This window comes from Xiphias gladius, chromosome 24, assembly GCF_016859285.1.
Source record: "Xiphias gladius isolate SHS-SW01 ecotype Sanya breed wild chromosome 24, ASM1685928v1, whole genome shotgun sequence".
NCBI lineage: Eukaryota > Metazoa > Chordata > Actinopteri > Istiophoriformes > Xiphiidae > Xiphias > Xiphias gladius.
The window spans coordinates 110,936-135,986 of record NC_053423.1 but is presented as its reverse complement, the minus strand read 5'-3'; the positions used below and the strand labels follow the sequence as shown (position 1 = coordinate 135,986).

Below are 25,051 nucleotides of genomic sequence, written 5' to 3'. Positions count from 1 at the left end.
AGCTTCTGGAAATCAAGCTAGTGCTATCATGAGACTGGAAAGCAAACCACTCCTCCCACCCCTCCCGCTCCCTGCTCTGTTACACTTCGCCCAGTTCTCCACCAACATCCCTGTTGTGTTCGCTCTCTCAGCTAATGCAGGAAACAGGAACTTGCTAGCCTGTGAATCAGCCATAGCAACGTCTTCCAGCAGCTAATAGTAGTCTGAAGCCTCAGTGCCAAAGATGTAGTAGACCAGAAGCATGTTCACTTTGATCAACAGCTGTGAGCTCCCACCCATGACTTTGGCCTTCTCTGATTGGTTAGAATGGTGAGCTCAAAAGCTTTCGAAGGGAACATCTCTGCATTGCTGCCAGGCTGTTCAGTGAGTCTGGGTCACAGCAGTCTCTGACAGCACCTCTCCACATCAATATATGTTTTGGAGCAGATTTCAACTAGAACATGTTAGAAATACACTACTTACTGCAGCTTGAAGTAATAATGATGGCCAGGTTGTAATAGAGCAGGAGAGGTTAGTACGATGTGTTGACCGACCACGTCTGAAATCAAGTGTTTATAGTTGTTCTCAGTGGAAGGTGGTGTGAAAAGCTGGCAGTCATAGAGGGGGAAGACGTGATCTGTAAGACGTTAAAATATAGTGATAACGGAGCACATTTTCATCATCTACTCTCTTCATAGTGTTTCACTCTATTGTTCATGTGAAAAGTGACAGAAATAGTTGTGAATCAAAGAGAGAGCTTGGTGTGATCTCAAATTGTCAGTTTGAAAAGGTGTGGGGGTATGGAGTTTATGAAACCGTTTGACCACTCAACAAGCAGTTGTGAAGAGGTATCCCATGGACTAACTACTAAGTGTAGTTAAGTGTTTGATCTAAATCCAGCTGGGCGTTGGAGATCCTGATGGTTGATGTTTGATGTGCATCTGCTAACCCTTGTGTCTTGTCCTCCAGGATGGAGAGGATGTCTGAGGAGGCGCTGAGGCTCAACCTGCTGAAGCGAGGCCTGGAATCACCCGGCGAGCGAGAGGAGGCGCTGGCCAAGCGCCTCAAAATGGAGGGCCACGAGGCCATGGAGCGCCTCAAGATGCTGGCACTACTCAAACGCAAGGACCTAGCTGATCTAGCAGCCTTGGAGGTCGCTGGGCCCCTAGGAGACAGCAAGGGAGCCGGAGCCAGCTCCCTCCACCACCAGAGCCTAATGGGTGCTGCTTATGAGGAGAAGCTGAATGGGAGTCTGAGGCTGGGAGGTCACAGTGGCCATGTTGGACCCAGTAAGAATGGGAAGGAGAACATCCTGGATGAGCCAGTGGATATGAGCGCTGGGAGAAGATGGTGAGAATTAAGTATTTATATATTAAGAACTACAGTGGATGGGGGATTGGGGAATTGAAGGTGTTTGGGCTCTCGGCCTGATATAAGGCCAACAAGGGAATAAAAAAAAAACTACTGTTTCAGAGAAGAAATAAGATTTCTGCTGGTAATCCAGGGATTAAATCAGGGATGGGAGTTAATGAGGGTTAAGAAATCATCTTTGGGACATGTTAACCTTGTGAAAGCTTGTTATCAAAGGTAATTTGTGTTATCAGATAACAAAATGTACAGTTTTGTATCTTTAGAAAGTCTTTCTTTGACCAAAATTTTGTAAGATACCACTGTGAGGAGGTAATAATACTTCTGAAAGATGAAGTGTCCCACTAAACCACGACAGTGTGACAGTGAGCCAACGGGAACAATACCAGGACCCTTGACACTTAATTCACCCATCGTTACTTTTATTATTTCCACCCGTTCTTACTGTCACATGTCACCATTTGTTGTGTGGAAAGAGGCCTGTTGATCACCTGAGAATCTGATTCACAGAGTTGCCCTCTACCTGAAGGAGTACTAACCAAAGGGTGAAGCCTTTGGTCAGAATGAAAACATGCATGCTGCTGTTCTCAGGGGCCCGTCATTGGCCACTACTGCTATATGGTGACATGCAACACACTGGGCTCTATTTTTCGGCTGTGCTCCAACCAATAAAGCAGCATCCAGACAGTTTGCTGACCTTGAAATTTACTACACCTGTCTGCTTGGTATTTTTGTACCCTGCTCAGGACAGATATTCTGCATCCTCCAGTTTGAAAAGTGCTGCCATTATGCACACCCACATTCACCATGTGTATCTTGATTACATCCCTTCCAAAAAACACCATGCTCCTACAAAGTAACCAAACAGACTAATACACAGATAGGTCGGTGGGTTATAACCCAGTGTCCAGTTTGCAGTGGTTTACTGTTTCCTCCTGTGGGTATTCACCAGTATGTTAGGATGTATTTTACTTTGGAACACTTTTAATGCATCAATCTGCATCAATCTATCTTGTTTCTAAATTAAAAGAATCTTTCACTTTTTAACCAGACAGCCATAGAAGTAAAGTTAACATTACAGTTTGTAGCTGTTCGAGGTAACATGACCTTCACAGACAGAATGAGTTACTGCGAAGCCCTGAATCATGTTCACTGTTCCTCCAGCTGTTGGTCAGCTATGATAACTACCAATCCAGCTCCTCACTATCTGTCTGAAGATTATGTGATGCAGTGAGTGACATTGTTAAAGGTGCTACTGCATATGTGATTATTTGCTATTGCTACATAGCCAACGTTAGCATTAACAGCTGTTTACTTACCAAGCGCTTCAGCCATTCCATTTACAAGACAAGAGGCTAGAATACGCCCTCTGAGCAGAGCTGCTTCTTCGTCTTCTCATGTCGGACTAAGGGCAAACTTGACGCTACAGAGACTCTCTATCGCAAAGTGGTATTATGAGACAGGGCTAGCTGGTTAGCATGCTAACTTCAGTAGCATAGAAGAAGTGATAGAAATAGAGACAAAACAAGAGTTTACATTGGAGTTGCTTTCCACCGCTGGAGACACCCTTTGGTGAGTAAAGGAATGAAGTTTGATGCTGAACTTGCAACGTGTCTTTTAGGCTGGCGAGTATACAGCTGTTGATGCTAAAGTTGGCTATGTAGTGATAGCAAAAACTTATACTTCAACATTTAAACCGAAAGATTGACTCACCACTCTGTTGGTCTTTTTGCTCAGCAAATCCACACATCCCACTTGCTGTTCTTTTGTATATCATAATGTTACAGAGTGGTTCTTCTTTCTTGAAAACCCATCTTTTGCTCGGTAAATAGTACAGGCACAGACAATGTAGAGAGTTTGTTAACCTGACAACAGCCCAGAGTTTCATTCTGTAGTTTGGACAGTTCAGATCATAATTAGCCACAAAACATTACATTTGTTAGTGACAGTTCTTTTCAGCCAGTGAAGACTGCAGGCTAAACCTTTCAGTTCTCATAACCTGGTGTGACCATAGGCCATAATCAAAATCAGAACTTTGTGGTTTGATGAATACACTCTTTGAAATCAAAATAAATGATTCATCCCTCACTTTGTCCCTCATTACTGTAACTTTCAAAACCAGATCTTAAATCTATATTCTGTGGATAACTCTGAGTTGTGTTGTGGGGCTGGGCATGAAGCAGCAGAGAGGATTTCATATTGTGTCTCATAATTATCAAAAAACTCAATGGGTTGAGTCTCTGCACAAAAATGTTTTGTTTTTTTTTGTTTTTTTAATGAAACCTGTGAGTGTAATTAATGATAAATTAAAGACAGTGTAAAATTAGTTTTTATAAATGAACACAAAGGAACAAACAAACAAACAAACAAAAAACAAACGAAATTTCAAGTAACAGGCAGAAAGGTTTAACTCCTTAATATTAAGGTTGTTCATATTATTTCATTCCACTCTGAAAGTATTATATACTTGTTATATACAGTGGCTTCAGAAAGGATTTACTTTTACACACTTTATCGATTTTAATTAAGACTATAATAAAGTTCCTAAAAAATATGAAAAACAAAAATCTATAAGTATAAGTATTCAGAGCCTTTGGTTTGGCATTTCATGTTGAGCTGTTAGCTTTTATCTTTGAGAAGTCTCTTCAACTTTAGTTCACCTGTGGCAAGTTAAAGAGATTGGACATGATTTAAAGGCACATGTATGTATATAAGGTCACACGATTCACAGTTTTTGTGACACCAAAAACCAAGCCAGAGCAAACCAACTCTCTGTAGACCTTCAGTCAAACTGTGCAGAAGCCTAGATCTGGGTGAGGGTATAAAACCATGTGTAAACTTTGAGTGTTCCTAAGAGCACAATGGGCTTCATCATTATGAAATGGAAGAAGACTGGAACCACCGTCCTAGAGCTGGACGTCCCTCCAGCTCCTAAGTTTAATCTTGCAAGAGGGACCTTGGTCAGGGAGGTGACCAAGAACCTAGTGATCACTATAACAGAGCCAGAGATGGAAGAACCAGCAGGAAGGACAAAAATTTTAGCAGTCAGTCAGGCTCTATGGTAAAGAGGTTAAACAAGGCACATCTGAGTAAAAGACACATGACAGAAAATGTGTGGAGAGACCTAAAAACAGCCCCATTCAGTCTTATTAAGGCCGAAAGAAGATGCAAAACTGTCCAAAGCCTGTGGAGACTTCACTCTGAGCTGTTTGTTGCAGCGCTTAACTGAAACTACCATAAATTCTCCTATTAAAGCAGGTATTCAAATAATGGTCGGGGGCATGGCCAGCATGAACAAATACAGGCTGGTCGCTATTAAAAGCCAGGTAGAATGCGCACAGGAGGGATTAAAAATTACCTGTAACCTACTACAACAGCTTACATGATAACTTCAGTATTATGTTCATTTCTAAAAATTTAATCATCTGTACAACTACGCAGTCATGTTATACTCCCTACTCTATTGAGATCATTTCTGTTTTTATCACAAATCAAATTCAGAAACTCCAGTTGTTTCTTCTTTGTCGTACTCCTGATCCATGTTAAGCAGTGGGGGTTACAAACAAAACAAAGAGTTACATTAAAATGTAGTTACAAGCAGCAACTTTCGGGTTTTAACATTTTTGCAATCAACAGAAGGAATCAGCTCAATCGCCCAAAATTAAAGCCATGAGCAGCAACGTGCAGGTTTCAAGCTTTAAAAAGCCGAGCAAAGTCACATCAGCTCGTTTGATCTCACTCCTTTAAAAAAAATTAATCAAACACTTGTTTCATCATCACAACGTATGCTGAAAGAAATTTAGATTCAGCAAAGTCTCCATGTAGTAAATAAGATCTTACCTACTCCTTCAGAGTTAGAACCCTAATACAGTTGTAAATGAGAGGTGCTCATGGAATAATTAAGGCTTACTAAAAGCACAAACACATAAGTGGCCTGAATGTGTATCAAAGTCCTTATAGGTAAGTCTTGTCTCTCGGCAGCCATCTTGGCTAGGGAGCTATTTCGGGCTAACAAGGCCCGTGTTTAATTGAATGAGTGGAGAGCCATAACTTTACTTTCAATGTTCACCAGGACATATAAACTGCATTTATAGAATCGCCATTCAAATCTGATGAAAGCAGCTTAAAAAGTTGGTGACTTTGCCACAAAATAAGGTTTAAAATGCTTTTTTCCCCACAAGTTAAATTTCTACTACGCATCTGCAAGGTTTTGCATACGTCAGTGCTACAACACAATTGGCTTGATATTTTCCCGTTAGGCGCTTATAAAGACAGACAATTGGCTTTTGGGGGGAAGGGGTGGGACATGGCATACAACAACCATCTTTGGCTTTATGGACTTTTCTATCGAAAATGCTATAAGTGGTTTGTCTCCTCTCTCATAATGCCTCTGGTCATAATGAAATCTGGCTTCACTACACTACTTTACTTTAGCGTTCCAGTTTTCTCTTTACACCTGTCTCAGGGTATCCTTGCAGGTTCAACTTTCTCCTGTTAAGTTTGTTTTTATAAATCCAAACTCTGGGAGGAAGTAGCGTACAAATATTTTAAGCCCTAAACTGAGCATACATCTGAATAACTTTCCAGTCAGCCTTATAGCTTCACGTCCATATCAGCTTTTTGAGAAACTGGCATTTTGATGATGAACATGTTTCAGATGTTAAAAAGTTGGCACCATGTTTATTTTGTTTTCCCATGTAGTGATTCGGAGCATGACAGACGAACTCCGTCTCCAGACGTCATTATCCTGTCAGACAATGAGGCCTCCAGTCCCAGAACAACACCTCGCCCTGAGGAGCGCTTACACCAGGCCAACCTGGATATTTTCAAGGTAAAACCATCAACAGTACTCACTGCAGTCATCAACATAATGAATGCATTAGTATGATAGTGAAGCCATAGAGCATGTACTATAGGGTTCCCCTACATAGTGCTGTGCTACATCACGTTTTCTTTTTTTTTTTTTTTTTTTTTTATACACATATTCCTGGGGTCTGAAAACCAGGAGCCCACTATACTTGTGGGGTCCAATGGCTTTGTGGGGAGCCAAATGCTAGACCCCACAAGTTTAAATAGCTGTTTGACAGATAAGACTTGGTTTTAGGGTTAGGTTAGGCATTTGGTTATGATAGTTAAGGTTAGGTTAAGGGGCTTGGGAATGCATTATGTCGATGACGGGTCCCCACAATATAAGTAAAATGTGTGTGTGCGTGTGGTTTTTTTTTTTTTTTTTTTTTTTTTTTTTTTTTCTCCAGGGGAAAACGGGGGAGGAGAGGCAGCAGATGATCAAAGCTCTGAGAGAGGAGTTGCGTCTGGAAGAGGCTCGCCTGGTGCTGCTTAAGAAGCTCAGACAGAGTCAGATGCAGAAGGAGAATGTGGTGCAGAAGGTCAGTGCTAATGCCTATTACCTCACTTATATTCACCAGTACAGATCCACAACCAGCACCACTCATTACACTGCTGGACAAAGCAGGTAAGTACCTGCTTTACCTCTGCCTGTCTCTGCCTGCTTGTGGAATACTTTGGAATGTAATTAAGTACATTTACTTTAGTATCATCAGTACAGTTTTGAAGTTATTTAACTTGACTTGCATTTTTCTATTTTCTACAACTTCATACTTTTTACTAGTACTACATTTCAGAGGGAAATTTTCAACTTTTACTGTACCAAATTCATCTCACAGCTGCGATTACTGGTTACTTTGATTCAGATTATTAAAAAAAAAAAAGAGCAAAAAAATGCTAATGTGTTATTATAAATTAAGCTACCTAGAAGTATATCAAGTATATCCCAACTGATTTTGGATTTTTGAGGCTGATACTGATAGAGAAATTTTTTTTTAAAATCTGATAAGGATACATAAGCCTATAGTAGTATTTTTTTTAACACAAACAATCTTGATATGGATTTCTGAGATTTTTTTTTTTTTTTTTTTTTTTTGAAGAATTGTGACTTGGATGCATTGTCGACAGGACAGTTTAGAGTGTAAAAATCAGCTTGTCCATGCTCTAAATTTAAATTAATAAAATTAATTTCTAAATAAACTCAATCCTAGTTTGGTGTTTGTGTACTGACATTTACTCTTACTGAACACTCAGCTGAGATTAGCTGATATATTTATCTGTCAGTACAGTGCGGTCCGCTGATTTCTCCATCAAGCTCTAATATAAACGAGTTAAAATTGCATCCAACATTTACCAGCTGCAACAATAGTAATAATTATTGATGCATCAACAATTGTAATCCAATCATAAACTGTATATTAATCTGGAATTGTCCATTCTTCGTGATGACTACTTTTACTTTTGATACTTTCAGTATGTGTTGGTGCTAATACTTGTGTACTTTTACTTTACTTCTAAAATTTTTAATGCAGGACTTTTACTTTTAAGAGTATTACACTACACTTTACTACATTGTGGTATTACTACTTTTAATGAAGTAAAAGATCTGAGTACTGCTCCACTACTGGAAATCATCAATATCTCCAGGCTTATGACCATCCAGTGTCTATGTTACAGCCTCTAGACAACAAATCTCACTTACTGCACAATAAAGACAACATTCTCCAAAAGCATACCCCAATTTTTTTTTTTTTTTAGATCTCTGGATGTTTTTTTTTTTTACCCTCTAAACATTAGTTGGTTTCAATGTATCTCACTAAAATATAAAAATCCCTTTTAAAAGCGTCATGATTTAGCTAGTGTTAGAAGTTAGTATCATTAGGCGATCAGGCCTTAAGAGTCAGCAACTTGCCATGAACTACCATGTATGAATTTTTGTCCATTAGTCTGGTCTGGTGCCAAGCAAGGTATGCTCACAGATGAGTACAATTCTCAGAAATGTGGCTTAGGAGCAATTGTTGAACATTAATTCGATCAAAATTGGAAATTGGACACTGGCTGTAAATCCTGCAGCCTTCATCAAAATGTAGGTCCAGTTGGGGAAATTTACACTGTAATTTAGGGGAAGTTATGTTATCAAAAACTGCAAAACTAATTTCAGATTATCCCTCATCTATAGTGAGTTCAAGGTTCTTTAAAAGCCTTTGCATGTTTTGTGCCCTAGGAGTTACTGTATGTCTTAAGGCACAAAAAACATTTCTGCCTCAGCTGGACTGATTTGAATGCTTTCTGTGCATATTTGGTAATTCATCTATTTAGATGAAGTTTATAGAAAGCTGGTGTGGTCTAATGCGACCACTAAGATATTTACTGTGTGGATGACCAGCTTTGGTATTCCAATCAACTGGACACATACCAAGCCTTACTGCCTTCAAAACAAACTCTCCAGTGTATCTTTAATATACTCCCAGACCAGGAGCTTGGATGGGTTTATGTAGGATTGCATGGTAATTTAGTTGTGAGTGCAGATTAATATGAAAAGTTTAGACTGTAACTTGGATAGTATCAGCAGCAGACTGGATGATCTCTTTGATGGGTTGATATTAGCCCGGTAATGTTTCTATCTGAGAGACGTGGTGTCAGGAAGGAAAATGAGTGGAGTGACTATTGATGCTTTTATCCTGCTTATTGTGTCCTTGTGCAACAAGCGGCCATCTGGGACATCTCATGACATCCTGACAAAATAGACAAATGTATCTCCCTTCTCTCACAGAGTTTGACAACTTCTAAGATGTGTTTGGTGACATTGACCAACAGGAACACAGAGCACTCTTCTGCTGTAAAAGAGGAATGATGATGTTGGTGTTGTCAGGTGGAACAGTAATGACGGTCCTTGGCACCTTACCCATTACCTACAGTTAGATCCAAGTATTTGGACAGGGATACAATTTTCGAAATTCTGAACAGTTGTGTGAGGTACATACAGTTAGGTAAAATCTGATTGGTCGACGCCCTGCAGGGTTTACTGCCTTTTATTTAAGTCATAGAAAGAATTAATGACTCTTTGATAAGCTAATCTGACACAGTGAAACACCTGTCTGTATAATGCAATGCACAGCAACACCAGCACAAACTACATCCTCCAAAAGGATCATACAGTTAAATCAGTACCTCTCCAAAACAGTTTCAATAAAAACTGATCATTAGAACCTTCATGAAGGAGGATTTATTACAGGATTGTTGTATTAGACAAACAGCCAACTGAGTGTATGTGATCAGTATTAAATGGGCAAAACATGTAATTGGTATGCTTGTGTATGATTGGCTGTTACTATGGTCAAACTCTAACTGGGTACTGTAATATGATTTCAAATTTAATATGTGATATGACGAAAAATCTCATCTATAACACAGCAGGGCATGTAAGAGTTTCAGAAGTCTATGCTGGAATATGGTACTATTAATGTTGTGTTGATGGATGTGTGCAGGTCCCAGTGGTCCAGAATGCTGCATCCTCTGTTCAGCCTCCTCCGATCCATAGCTCTCCTGGCCTGGGGAAACTGCCTGTGAGGCCAGGCTTGCACAACCCTGAGCCCCAGAACCTCCGCACTGCACAGGTCTGTGTGTGTGTGTTTGTGTTTTATTATTCATACATGTTAGGAACCATTTCACTTGTGCACCTCCAGAATGAGGTTGTGATGACTCCTATCTTCTTCAAAGATGGCAAAGTAAAAGGACAAATTGCACTTGGGTTAGAAATCAGCCATGACTTCAGGAAAATGACACAGAGCAAAAGTGCAGAACTCCAGGTGATTCTATTATCTCATATTTGTTATTTGTGGTCTTGAGTACAAATGAGTTTTTAGTGTCTACAGTTATGTGTTGTCAGCAGACCTAACAGCTGCTCACCTGGCTTTACAGTGCATCACCAGAATATGTCTTCAAGTAGAGCTACATTACTTTTTATTTTAAAGGTTTTATTTTAATGTTTACAGTGTTTTTGAGCGTGACCCATACAAGGGACTAAAGAAAATCTGTCTCTGATGAATCCCCTAACTTGACTAAAATTCAATTCTAAATCCCCAAAGGACTTCTCAAACTGAACAAAATGGAAGAGGACTCCATTTATGTCAGTCTCTTGACTGTTTAACTTAAATGTGATTGTGCTAAGTGTTGCCTTGGTCCTGACTTTCTCTAAGTGGTTTTGTCTACAACCCTGGAATTCTCTTTGGATGAATCCTAACAGAAAATAAAAAAGAAATGTTTTTTCCAGAGGTGAATCATATAAAAGTCAGAATCCAGAGCCTCAGATTCTCTAAAGGTCTTATCATCCTGGTGTTTTTCAAGATTTCCTTGAGCCCTCTTTGAGTGTGCATACACAGAAGTCTGCTGTGTGAGATACAGGTAAAGGTTCAGGCTAAATCAGGATTAAGATATTTGTGTAGACTAATATTAGGACTGGGTTCAGTTTAGGGAATGAATGGGTTAGAAGAAGGTCCCGTTCTGATTATAAGACAGCCTCCTGCTGGAAGCTTTTGTTCTTCATGATGTACCCCTGCTCCTCCATTACATGTTGAGATAGTATTAAATATTCAGCAGTTCTCTGTCTTTATGGATGGCTTTGTGTCTCTATGTGTGTGTGTGTGTGTGTGTGTGTGCGTGTGTGCATGCATGCGTGCGTGCGTGTGTGTTGTCTTATCAGCTTGTTTTGTAGGGATGGTAATTTTCTACCTGGTTTGTTGCCACCACAAAGTTACTGCCCTCTGCTGCCCACACTATGTATCATATCTGTCTAAACACTAAACACTGCACACCGGATCTGCCTGCATGAAGGGAGAGCTTCCTCCTTATAAACCTGGTCTTTGGTAAAATATGTCAACATAAATGCCTCATATATTAAAAAGGAGATTTAAACACAGTAGTATACGTCCGTATATGTCCGTTTATCAGTTCCCCCTAGATGAAACTAAGGCAGGCTAATACAACAGCGCTGTAATAAATCCTATCTTCATGAAGGTTCTAATAAATTGCATTATTACATTATTAAAAAGAGCTTATCTTGTACACCTTATTTTGAATTTTGTTGAATATTTTGTCCACCTGGTTTATATCAGTGGTGGTAGACTCAATATTAGAAAACACCTATCAATGTAACACAATACAAATCAACACTCTCTAAACAGTACAACCTCTGTTTAATGCAGGAGTGGCAGGTTAGACTGTTAATTTTAGTTTATGGAACCTGATAGACTGGACACTGAATGTACTTACATTAAATAATAACATAAAACAGTAACATTAATTAAATAGCATTTAATCAAATCTGCTTATTTCGAATCCCTTTTCGATCTATTGTTTAATTAAAATGGAAATAACTTGAGTTATAAATAAGTCAAAGGAAACTCAAAGACCCATCACCTTTTCTTGGCTTTGAAGACAGAAAAACAGTCTACTTAATCTGATTTTATGATGATTTTTCATTAGAACACTAAAATATATTTATTGTGTTTGCATCATAAGTTCAGACCATATATACTTTGGAATAGGTTTATAAACCAGAGTATTTTAAATTAGTTTGCTGTAATTTGGTCACGTCATTTAATCTGCTTAATCATGCACACATCACTTATGGGCTAACTACAGTCACTCAGAAAAACTAACTGTATAATAATGATAGAAGTGTGGAACCGGTGGAAGCGTTGTGGAGGCCAGCATAGAACAAAATAACACTCTTAACAGTGAAAGAGTACACATATTGTAAACTCTCCAATAGTGGCTTTATTTACCTCAGTGGCAGAGAGACACAGGTCTTTACTTACACTGAATTTACTTACTTATTAGAGACAGTCCTAAATTTCCATTTCCCTGTTCCCAATTAATACAAACTCAGTTAACCTTCAGTATAATGTTGATTTCCACAGCACTAATTAATCGGTTCAACTACAGAGGCTCATCAGGCCTTCACTTTGCCTTTTTCCCTGAAATACATTACCATGAATGAAACTCAACACTTCCTCCAGAATTTTCACATTAAAGGTGTTGAGGCCTTCCTTTCATATATAGGCTTTCAATGTGAAAAACATCAGGAAGTGCTGAGTTTTTGCTGGTGGTAGCTGAACATGGATCAGGAGTACAAAAAAGAAGAAAACAACTGGAGTTTCTGACAGTCTGAAAATTTGATTTGTGATTTAAAAAGAAATGACCTCAGTAGAGTAGGGAGTATAACATGACTCTGTAGTTGCACAGATGATTAAATATGTAGAAATGAACATTATATTGAAGTTATCATGTAAGCTGTTGTAGTAGGCTACAGGTAATTTTACCTCCCTCCTGTGCGTTTTGCTACCTGGCTTTTAATAGCGACCAACCTGTATTTATTCATGCTGGCCACGCCCCCGACTGTCAATATTTCAATACGGGCTTTTTTTTTAACAGTAGAATTAAGCTTATGTCCATGAATGTATTGCCCCAGTGAATGCTGGGAGGCTTCTCTACACGCCTACCTCAAATAACTGCAATTATACAATCCGATCTCAGCCAATCATGGCTGATCAAGGTGTTGGCTCTCTACTTGTGTTGCCTTTATTTCAAAATAAAAGTGCACCGTTAAAACGGATAACATCATCCACGAGTAACAAATCAATCCTCTGTTTGAAGAACCAAATAAGCTGAATGAGAATTAACAGAATCTTCTTAGCCTGAAAACTATCTCAGGCTAACGTGTTGTTAAAACCATGTTTGAAGAACAGAGCCCAGGTGGTCTAAGGCACTGAGATGACTCATCACTCTGTTGGCATTGCTGGACTGCAAAAATAAACAAGTCCACTCACTGTTGTGGAATGTTGCTACCTAGTAGTGTTTTTTTTTGTTTTTGTTTTTGTTTTTTTTCTCTTCACAAATGATCTTTGGCATATGACAGACACCAGCTTGCAGAGAGATTATTAAAATCGAAACCCCCGAAGTCCTGAGAGATGAGATTTTATTTTCATCTTGTGAATACACGATAAAAATTATATCTTTTGGAACTTCAAGGACTAACCAGACATTAACCAGACTGTCGGACATGTCGAAGTGTCCTTGGGCAAGATACTGAACCCCAAATCGACCCCGATGTATCATAAGTGTGTGAGTGTGTATATGTATGTATAGAAAAGCGATTTATGAAAGTGTGTGCAAATGGGTGTATGTGGCGCATAGTGTAAAGCACTTTGAGTGGTTGATAAGACTAGAAAAGCGCTATATAAGTGCAGATTTACTATTTTCTTTGAGCCTTTTCTTTCCATAAAACTCCTCTCTGATATTTCCTTCCTATAGGGTCATACAGTCATCAGGTCAGCAGCCAATGCCAACCTGCCGCCCATGCTAATGTCCCAGCGAGTGATAGCCCCCAACCCTGCCCAGCTCCAGGGCCAGAGGGTCTCCTCCAAGCCTGGGATGTCTCGCTCCAGCTCCAGCAGCATGGCCAACGCCGTCAGCTACCAGCAGGTATGCTTTTATACCAAGCCCAGCAAACTGCTCCGAGCCCAGCACTGCATTCACTAATGTCACACTGTTCTGTACTACTCTGTGCAACAGAAATAGTTTTTTAGTGGGGATTGTTTCTTGTATTGTGATTGTAATTTAAAGTAACAAAAGTCACCCAGCACCCACACTGAAACAGGTAACTGATTTAGAGTGTCCATAGCATGCTTTACTTTGGGGGAAAAAGTACATCTGCAGTAAAATTGTTCTCAAGTCAACACATTGAGCCAAAGTGAATACCAGAACTTCCAGGCTCTGTTCCAGAAGTAAGTAAAATCACACTGACGTTTGTAACAACATAAATTACTAAAATTGCAGCCCAACAACACAGCCTTGGTCAACAGTTGTGTGCTCACTTTTTCTAGAAAGTTTTTAGACAATGGAGTGTTGTTGTTTATTTCATGTCATTTCAGCATGTAACAAACACAATTTCCCACTAAAGATTCCCCATAAGAGATTCTTCAGGTGTTCACAATTTAGACCTGATGAGAAACAGCCAAGTCCATTTTCAATACCTGAAAGTGTCTGATGAAGACAGATCAAAATATTGTTCTGTTAAATAGAAAGTATTTGGACAGCAACATCATTTTCAGAATTTTTCAGAATTTTGCCTCTGTACACCACCACAATGGTTTTGAAACGAAGGCATCAATATGTGATTGAAGTGTAGTCTTAACAAAAATATCACATTAACCAAACGGTTAATGCGATATTTTTGTTAAAAGGAATTATAGCCATTTTTATATATAGTCACTCATTTACAAAGGCTCAAGAGTAATTGGACAGTTAACGGATATTTAGTTTCATGATCAGCTGTGGCCTATTCTCTTGTTATTTCATAACAAATTAAGCGGACAAAAGGTCTGGAGTTGATTCCAAGTGTTAAATTTACATTTGGTTGTTCATGGGAACAGGCAATATATGGTACAAAGAGGTGTTGATGCACATGAAGGAGGCATCATCAGGCGGAATAACAAAACAACCCTATCAGACAGATAGCAGAAACTTTAGGAGTGGCCAAATCAACAATTTGGTACATTCTTAATAAGAAAGAATGCACTAGTGAGCTCAGCAACACCAAAAGGCCTGGAAGACCACAGAAGACAACTAAAGTGGATGATCAAAGAATTCTTTCCTTGGTGAAGGAACACACCTTCACAACATCTAGCCAGGTCAAGAACACTCTCGAGTAGGTAAGCGTGTCATTTTTAAAGTCTACAATCAAGAGACGCCTTCATGAATGTATAAACCGAGGGTTTACCACAAGGTGCAAACCACTGGTAACACTCAGGAATAGAGAGGCCAGATTAGACTTAGCCAGAAAACACCTAAAAAAAAAAAAAATCAAAGCCTGCCCAGTTCTGGAACAAGATTCATGATCCAAAGCCACCACATCATCTGTCAAACATGGAAGAGCCAGTGTCATGGCATGAGCACGTATGGCTGCCAATGGAACTGGGTCACTGGGGTTTATTGATGATGTGACTGCTGATAGAAGTAGCACGATAAATTATGAAGTGTAAAGGGCTATGATATCTGTCATGGATATGACCCAAAACATACTGCAAAAGTCACACAAGAGCTTCTCAAGGCAAAGAAATGGAATATTCTTCAATGACCAAGTCAGTCACCTGACCTCAACCTAACTGAGCATGCCTTTTACTAACTGAAGACAAAACTGAAGGCAGAAAGACCCACAAACAAGCAGCAACTTTAGGTGGCTGCAGTAAAGGCCTAAAAAAGCACTTACAATTATGTTGGTTTGTCCAATTACTTTTTAGTCTCTTAAAGAGGGACTATGTATAAAAGAATTAAAGCTGAAAGTCTACACCTCAATCACATCTTGATGGCTTCTTTGAAATCCATTGTGGTGCACAGAGACATAATTACAAAAATTGTGTCACTGTCCAAAAACTTAAGTACCTAACCATTATTAAAGGTGTCAGTGGAGTTTTCTTGTCATCAAAATTCATTGTGTGCATCCTTTAACTCTAACAAATGTGTTGACTGTATTTCCTTCCTCATAAAACATTTGCAAAGCTGATTTTTTAAAAATATTTTAGATCCTGCACTGTTTACATCCATGTGTACTGGCTAACAGTCTTCTATTTCTATGCCTTTGTTGGTGCATTGCTGCATAACTTGATATGTTACTGCCACCTGTAGAATAGTGGAACAGTGTGACACACCATCGGTATCACATCATCCAAATGCATGAGTCCTCATGCATGTTCACGATAGAAACAAAATACAGACCCAGTCACAGAAAACTAGCTCCATAATGCTACTAAGAGGTCAAAAACTCCACAGAGAACCTTTAATTCTCAAAATGGGACCAGAGGACAGTCAGACTGTATTAAAATAACCTGAGAATAATTAGATCAAATCCAAAATGCAGTCAACACAGACCCAAAGAGAGAACACCATCACTGGCAGCGACATTATGCTCCACCATGATCAGAGTTGAGAGAGTCTACTTGGATTCAGTCAGGTATTAGAAATACTGACACACAGACCTGAGTGAACCAGTGAAAACCTCAATCCCACAACCCAACTCAATCGCAATTTAAATGTCCCCAGCTCTACACACAGAGGCCAGTCAAATGGCAAGCTTCAAGAGTGGACAGGGAGCACTTAAAAATTAACTGCATTTAAACACTTATGTATGAATACAAACACATACAGTAGCTCAGGATTTTGAATGGTAAATAATAGCGATTATAGTGATTAATAGTGATCTCTCATGACTTTATAAACTGTGACGGTAGTGTTGAAACCTTAAAAATGTGACTTTTAATAATGAATAATACATATTGCTAAGCAGTACAGAATGTGTGTCTCCCTGCAGGCCAGCCAGCAGGTGGCAGCTTCCCAGCGCTCAGGCTCCAGTGCCATGTACATGAATCTGGCCCACATGCAAGCAGCAGCAGCGGCAGGGGCCAGTGGGGTGGCGGGCAGCCTGGGCGGAGCTTCGGCCGTCAGCCCGTCCACCATGTCCGGGTCAGCCAGTGGAGGGGTGAGCTCCATGGCCGACCAGGCCAGCAGCCAGGCAGCGGCCAAGCTGGCCCTCAGGAAGCAGCTGGAGAAAACCCTGCTAGAGATCCCTCCACCCAAACCCCCCGCCCCGCTCCTCCACTTCCTTCCCTCTGCTGCCAATAGCGAGTTCATCTACATGGTGGGCTTGGAGGAGGTGGTGCAGAGTGTGCTCGACAGTCAGGGTAAGCAGGTGACACTCTGAGGGGCGAAACATCGGCAAACCTTTTCATATCATTCTCCTAGAGTCAGAACATAAACCTGTGAGGTCAAACTTGGGGATGAAGTAAGCACCAACATGAACATATAAAAGGGTATTTGTTTTTGACAGTGTTCCAAAATGTAAAACCAAACCTCACTGATCATGAAAGCACAACCTAAAGGGGAGCTGCAGTGCTTTCACCCTCTCCACCTAAGAAGAATGTGAAAAGATTACTACATTCAGAAGTTTGTAAAAATCAGTTCAGTAAGTCTTGCTGCTGTTTGCAAAAGTAAAAGGTGTTTCTGAAAGGTGTAAGTTTGTTTTAGTTCAATTACTGCTGTTAGATTCCATTGAAGAGAAAATGTCATTTTTTACAACCTGACTCTTGCTCTCGTAGTTTGGTAGTGGAAAGATAGTGTTTCTGCCAATCACTGCTGGAAAACTGCCCCAGTAAGAAAGTGACCCCTGTACACTGCCTTCAGACAACATGTAACTGGGGCTTCAGATTGTCACTTTGGCTGTAAGCCCTAATTTTGGCTGAAGCAGAGTCTTCTCTGTAGGTAAACTCAGAGGGACGCTGGCCCGCATGGAGCCTTTCTTCTGTGCCCAGTGCAGAACCGACTTCACCCCTCACTGGAAGCAAGAGAAGAGCGGGCGAATCCTCTGTGAGCAGTGCATGACGTCCAATCAGAAGAAGGCTCTGAAGGCGGAGCACACCAACAGGCTGAAGAATGCCTTTGTGAAGGCCCTGCAACAGGAGCAGGTCAGCACCACTGTCCCTCTGCATCATGTTGGTTGTATATTCATATCAACATATTTATTTATATCACAACATACGGAATATCATTATCATTTTACCAACCAGCACTATATCTTAATGAAGTGGCAAGTTTTAATATCTGGTATGGAGTTTCTTGTACATGTGTGCCTTTAAGGATATGAGAGCAAAGAATTGTGATGGTGCAAACTCAATTAAAGTGTCAAGTGTAAAGTGGCTTTTTGTACACTTCATTTTGTTGTAGATTTAACTTTACATGGATAAAATTGCCATTTTTGCCCATCAGTCTACACTGAATAATCCACTATGACAAAGAGAAACATGTTTTTACAAATTTTTACAAATTTATGAATGTCAGTTTTTTTTTTAAAATAAAAGTATTTAGACCCTTAATTCAGTATTTTGTAGAAGCCCCTCTGGCAGCAATTACAGCTTCAGGTTTTCTTGGGTAAGTCTCTACAAGCTTTGCACACCTGGAATTGGACAGTTTATCTCATTCTTCCTGGAAGATCCTCTCAGGCTCTGTCAGATTGGATGTCTGTTAGTGTCTGTGAACTGACATCTTCAGGTCTCTCCACAGATGTTCTATGGGGTTTTAACTCTAGGCTTTGGCTGAGCCCCTCAGGGAAAGTCTGAGACTTGTACCGAAGCCACTTCAGCATTGTCTTGGCTGTATGCTTCGGATCATTGTCCCGCTGAAAGGTGAACCATCTCCCCCGTATCAGGTCTTGTGCACTCTGGAGCAGGTTTTCTTCAAGGACCTCTCTGTATTTGGCTGCATTCATCCTTCCCTCAGTTCTGACCCCCACAGCATGATGCTGCCTCCACCATTCTTCACCATAGGGATGGTATTAGCCAGTTAATGAACAGTACCTGGTGTTCAACAGTCATAGTTTTATGAGTTCTGTCCAAAGCGTTCAATTTTTGTCTCATTAGACCAGAGAATCTTTTTTCCTCATGCTCTGAGTCCCTCAAATGATGTTTGGATAACTCAAACTCCACTTACTATAATAGCTGGTGGTTGGGACTGAACATTACTCAGTGACTAGAGCTGCAAAGAAGGGTGGACTGGATCAGTGGTGAGTTCTGTCACCTCGCGGAAATCAAACTTTGAATCAAATAAGAGTGCTACAAGGGAAATATTTCTAAACATGTTTTCACTTTGTCATTATGTGTTATTGATTGTAGAGTAATGGGCAAAAATGGCAGTTTTATCCAATTAAAATTACATTTACAACACAATAAAGTTTGCAAAAAGGGGCCACAAGGAATAGATAAATGTGCAGTATGTATGTGAATGTAATTATCCATGTGAAGTCCTAAATGTGTGTGTTTCTCCACGCCAGGAGATTGAACAGAGGCTGCAGCAGCAAGCTGCCCTCTCTCCCAACTCGGTCCCTACTGGCCCCAACGCCTCCAAGACTGACACCATGATCCGACATCATGCCCTCCGCCAGGTACGCTGCAGTATGCCACCTGACAGTCCACCTTACACATGCCTTCATTTCTATTATAACATTAGTTTGGAATGATGATTCGAAATCAGGCTATAAAAAAATAATGATCACAATGAGTTTTTAACGAGTTGATTATTAAACGTCACTGCTCAGAAATCACAAGAGACGCGCCTTTAATCAATTATTTTTTTTAGAAGGATTAAATGCAGAAAGGTGACATGAAACAAAGAAAACAAAGAAATGCAGCCTGAACAAAGCATGTTTTATGCTGTAACCAGCAAATCTCTGGTATTTGCATGATAATTGACTAAATCCAGTAATACACCACTGTAATTTGTAATTTTGTAATTTGTGCACTTGTGTGGCAGTGCTGGTGAAGTTAATGGGATGTCTGTACTTCCCTCAGGCTCCCCAGCCTCAGGCCTCCCTGCAGCGAGGTCTGTCCAACTCAGCACGAGGCGTTCTGTCAAACTTCGCTCAGGCCTCCCAGCTGTCAGTGGCCAGCAGCCTCATGGGAATGACTAGTGCCAAGCACTGTGGCAGCGGTGGAGGAAGCAGCAGCAGCAGTAGCAGCAATAGACTGCAGCACGACAGCCGTCGCCAGATCTACAACATCCCAGGTACCTACTGTACAGTATCTATTGTGTGTTTGTGTGATGGATTAATTTCATGTTCACCAAGGGTGTCCAAATAAGGTGTTTTCTGGCCCTGATCGTGAGTCCTCTAATATTGAGTATCTGCTGATACAGCTTCTATCTAACACAATGAAATTAGAGCTGTACTTGATCCAAATATTGAAGTTCCTGATTCAGAATTGTTAAGTTTATAAGCTTTAGTTATTGATCTGATAATGACAAATATTTCACTGGGAGGATACAACTCCTAAAACTGACATAAAACTGATCAGCTAGAGATGACTCACTCTGTTGGAGTTGCTGGAACTAGAAAAACACTCAGTCCACTCTGACTTTACAGTGGCATTACATATTGGGGGCTCCCTCCCCACAAATGATCTTCGGTCAAGTACAGACGCACAAACTGACAACGGACGAGTTTAATTTTGTTCTGACATGCTGTTACTCACAGAATTAACATTAATTAGTGACAGCTGATATGACCTGCCGTCTGAGACGTTTGTCATTTTAACTGGTAAAAGTGATGGTCAGCGCCAAGCTAAACATAAGAAGCTTCAACATATTCTCAGCTTTGATCATGAGAAAGCAAGAGAACAGATTTGATAGCCAACATTTAGCATTTTGCCAGGCTATCTGTCTGAGCTCAGAGTCACTTGCTAGTGCAGCCAAATATTTTTTTACACACTCAAACTAATTTTCACTGGCATATGAGGTGAAATATCGTGAATCAGGACCTTTAGTATTTGGCTCCCGTAAAAGAAAACACAGTATTGTACGGTAAAGAAACAGAGTTCAGTAGGATTCAAATTTGATTGTTGATTGTTGATTTATATTCAGCCCTTTTCCACTACAGGAACTGTAACCTCGTTTTTCCCATTACCTGAACTTTAAGAACTTGTAAGACTCTGATATGAGGTTCTTCTTGCATTTCCACTGTACTTTACAAACTGCCATTTTAGATACCCACTAGTTGGCAGTTTATTAGGAACACCTAGCTAAACCATATGCAGTCTAATACAACAGCCCCGTAATAAATCCTCCATCCCAAAGCTTATAATGTTCAGTTTTTATTGAAACTATTTCAGGGAGGTTTTGATTCAACTCTGTGATCATTTTTGGAGGATGTGTTTGGTGCTGTTGAACTGTACTTCATTATACAGAGAGGTGTTTCTGTTATTTATCCTAGCCTCGTTGATAAATGGGGTGGACAAAATAATAGAAACACCTGTCTATATAATTCAATACTGTTCAACAACACTGCAAACTGCATCCTCCAAACAGATCAAACAGCTGAATCTCTCTGAAACAATTTCAATACACACGGAACCTTATAACCTACACGAAGGAGGATTTATTACAGGACTGTTGTATTAGACTGCATTAGTTTTAGCTAGATGTTCCTCATAAACTGCCAGTTGAGTGTACATCAGTAAAAAGGCAAAAGTGGAACTGACTACATTCTCGGTCCAGCACTTTAGTCCAGGCTGACATATCTCAACTACAAGATGGATTGTCGTGAAATTTTGTACATACACACAGTGGAGTCCAAAAGTCACTTTCCCATTGACTTGAGTGGGAAAGTGGTCTCTGACTTTTGGACACCACTGTACATGGTCCCCAGAGGACAAATCCTACTGACTTTAGTTATCCTCTGACTTTCCATCTCATCTTATCATCAGGTCAAAATTGAGATTTGTCCTATACTTTGGTTTATGACCAAATATCTGTAAAACTAATGACATTCCCATTGGCCTCAGCTGTACTTTGCATTTAGTGCTAATTAGAAAATTATAGCATGCTAACACACTAAACATGTCATATCATTCTGAGCATGTTAGCATGCTGACATTAGCCTCACAGTGCTGCTGACATGGCTGTGGACCCTTAGTCTGTTTATGTACTGTTTGTGATAAATGTGAATAATAAAAAATGAAGGTGTCTATATTGACCTGACAAACACAAACTATACTGTGCAACATCAGCTGATGATTTTAAAGTCAGGTGAACCTCTCTGCATATTCACATAGATAACATTTACCTCACCAGAGTGCTCCCTTTCAGTTTAAACGATAGAGTGGATCCAAAGGCAGACTTTAGCTTTGTGCTTAAATATGTACACATTAGTAATCACTTGTACTCCATGATTGAACAACGTGTAGTTTCAAAAGCTGACTTTCAAGTCATGACCAGTTCAAGTAAACAAATAAGGCCAGTTAAAAAACACTGAGGCCACATAGATATACCCTTAATATAATGGCTGAAGTGGTATGTTTAATGAACATTTCCTCAGCACTAACCTCATCCCCAAAACACATTCTATTTGCAGAAGACCTACTCTTACCAATCTCTCATTCATTCTCACCACCTCCACATTGTCACTTATTTATTTATTGTTCAGTATTGCTGGTAATGAAATCAACATTTCCTGCCAATGTTTCAAATTAAAAGCCTAGCAGGAAAAGTAAGCCCTTGCAACTGCTGGAAGGCTTTTAATGTAAAACATTAGCAGGAAGTTTTGCCTTTTGTTGACAGCATCTTAACACTAAACAAAAAAACAAAAACTGAAAAGTAGAACTGACTAGAATGAATTATTGAGTGAGAGGAGTATTCCTGTCAAACTAAACTGAAAGGAGCCGATGGGGAGGTTATCAAGATATCATGTGAACACAGAGGATGTGTGAGTGGATCAGAGAAGAGGGAGACATCCAATTAAAATATGAAATACACAAACTTACGTGTAACAAGTAGTATTAGGACTAAGAGTCTGTCTCTAATAGAAGTCTGTTTCCGATAAAGCAATGGTTCTCTCTGCAGTTGGATATAAATAAAGGCCCTGGCCACTGTTTGAGAACTGACAGAAACTCCAAAGCCTGAAGCCACAGTAAACTGTTGACTGTAGTATTTGAAGTACAGTAAAATATCAGAATCCTCTTGATGTGTCTGTCTTGTTCCCACAGGGTTAAATATTGCCTATCTGAACCCAGCAGCAGTTGGCGCCCATAAGAGCTCCAGCTTAGCAGACCGGCAGAGAGAGTACCTGTTGGACATGATCCCACCTCGATCCATATCGCAGTCCATCACCGGACAGAAATGAGCCCTGACCAGCCCTCCTGCCCCACTGATGCCACCCTCATCCTGCCTCCTACCCCTCCTCCCAGCCGCCCCCACCCAACCCCACCCACCCACTTATACTGAAGCACTCCCAGATCAAGCAACATCCCCACCCCCCATCGCATGCAGTGCCTGTCCGTGTGCCTACCTTAAACAAACCCATGAAAACCCACCAAGTCAGACAAAGACACTAAACTGTCAATGCATCTCAAATGTTCTTATGATAGTAAAAATCTTCTTCGTCAGCGTTGTTTAACAATTATAATTCCCATTATTATCGCTGTTGGTAGCACTATTATTATACCTGCAACTACCGTTTTCGCTTCAGTTACTATTACTCATTATGCTTATTTCTTTTGTAAGTGTTTGGTCCATTTTTTGTTTCTCTGCTGTCTCTCCTTTACTTTGGGGAGTGACAATGAATCATTGTAGGGTCGCTTTAGGCCACGGTCATATAGGATTTTTTTCTCCTTTCAATTATAAAGCATAGATGTGACTATTGCTAGTAACAGAAGATCAACAGGGAGCATTCTGGTTGCTATGCAACATAAGGTTTAACAACTTTAGCTCGTTAACTTGAAGTAACAAAGTGGAAAATACTGATAGGATCAAAAACAGACAAAATAAGTTAGTAACTGCTCTGCTTGCTCTTGAAAAGAGGAAGAAAACCCTAATCTAAAAATGGTGAATGTGAGGGGGGCATGAATTGAAAGCATTGCACCCACACTCATATCATCACGTTGAAAGGGTCCATTTCAAGAGCTGTTTTTACACTGACATGCAGCTAAAGTCTAACCTGAAGTTCAGGGCAGCATCAGAGCAAATTAACTGGAAATGACTGACAAAAGATGCACGTGTACAAAAGAGAATCCTGTGTGATCAAAGTTTGGAGAAGTTTTCCTTTGCTAGTCACCTCCCACCATTCCTCATCAAAAGGTCTTCATCGGTTTCTTCAATTCAGATGTCAGCCCCTCCTGTTAAAGATTTGAACATTTACCAGATGGATGTATGTGGGACTTACCACAGCTGTACTAATCAGGACTGACAGAAACAGCAACATCCCCAATGCACCATCAGTGGACCAGCTGTCCATACAGACTCCAGTGAGGAGGGTGTTGACAGGCAGTGGGAGAACATCATCTACAAATCTACCCAGTATTCACAGGGGGTGATGGTCTCCACTCAGAGAGAAGCAAGTCAATTTTCCTTCCTGGTTCCATCACATCTCACTACCTGCCACTGACCCGCTCCATGCCCCCCTCAGTACCTCCATTTATCTGGTATGCACAGACTGAACCCTTTTTACCCAGCAGCTCCTCTTGGCATCACATGTTCTGTGAGAAAGTGAAACGAACTGAAATCTGAAGGTGGAATCACATTTTGTTAATCCAGACTACAGATTCTGTACCTAGAAACCTACAAATCTGGGTTCCTTTTCTTCTTCTATTTGGGTTTATAGATTGTTTTCTGATTGTTGCCCCGCCCCCCACTTCCCATTCTTTATTTTGGTTTGTTTATTAGTTTTTTTTGCGGCGTCTCCTAATGAATAGGTGGTGTGCCTGAGAGGTATTAGCCCCCGGAGACGATAATAATCAACATAGCTAAAAACAGAAACTATTGAAATATCTGTATGGATTATGTGTAGATACCTAGCTTCAGATTAAAAAAAAAAAAAAAAAGGATGGGGATTATATCTTTTATGGGAGAGAAATGGATCAATCATTGTGTGCATGCTCTGCACACAAGTTCCCTCACTCCAGAGGAGCACTTTGCATATTTCCAATTGGAAAAACTTTTTTTTTTCTTTTTTTTTTTTTTTAAAGAGGAAAAGAATGTTACAATTGAGAGTGGCTAAGGTCTGGATGCTGGCTGATGGCCAGCCAGTGAGTCAGGACATGTCCTCAAGGTGTGTTTTAATGGCTGGTGAAACGTTTCATCCTAATTTACTTTGCCAGTGTTAATCTTTAAATGTTGGACCTCAAGTATCAGTTTCCACATTTCTGGTGCCCATTGTGCTGGGATTAGAGCCAGCCTGTATATAAACTGCTGCTGGCCTGAATGCAAGTTCAAAGCATTAGTACAGGGTCTGACTGACTCATTGTCTAATAATCCCAGCAGTAAC

General features: G+C 40.2%; 1 protein-coding gene across 1 annotated transcript in view; it reads left to right on the top strand.

Annotated features, from left to right (window-relative positions):
- The window catches only part of gatad2b (GATA zinc finger domain containing 2B), a 76,261-nt gene extending 51,496 nt beyond the window's left edge, over positions 1-24,765 (top strand). The window contains exons 2-11 of the mRNA XM_040121486.1: positions 949-1,329; positions 6,049-6,178; positions 6,603-6,734; positions 9,681-9,809; positions 13,507-13,677; positions 16,562-16,931; positions 17,509-17,711; positions 19,073-19,183; positions 19,590-19,803; positions 22,776-24,765. Of these exons, the coding sequence (XP_039977420.1) occupies positions 950-1,329; positions 6,049-6,178; positions 6,603-6,734; positions 9,681-9,809; positions 13,507-13,677; positions 16,562-16,931; positions 17,509-17,711; positions 19,073-19,183; positions 19,590-19,803; positions 22,776-22,912 (1,977 nt within the window). The 5' untranslated portion in view covers position 949 and the 3' untranslated portion in view covers positions 22,913-24,765. The remainder of the gene's footprint in view (positions 1-948; positions 1,330-6,048; positions 6,179-6,602; positions 6,735-9,680; positions 9,810-13,506; positions 13,678-16,561; positions 16,932-17,508; positions 17,712-19,072; positions 19,184-19,589; positions 19,804-22,775) is intronic.
- Positions 24,766-25,051: the final 286 nt, after the last annotated feature.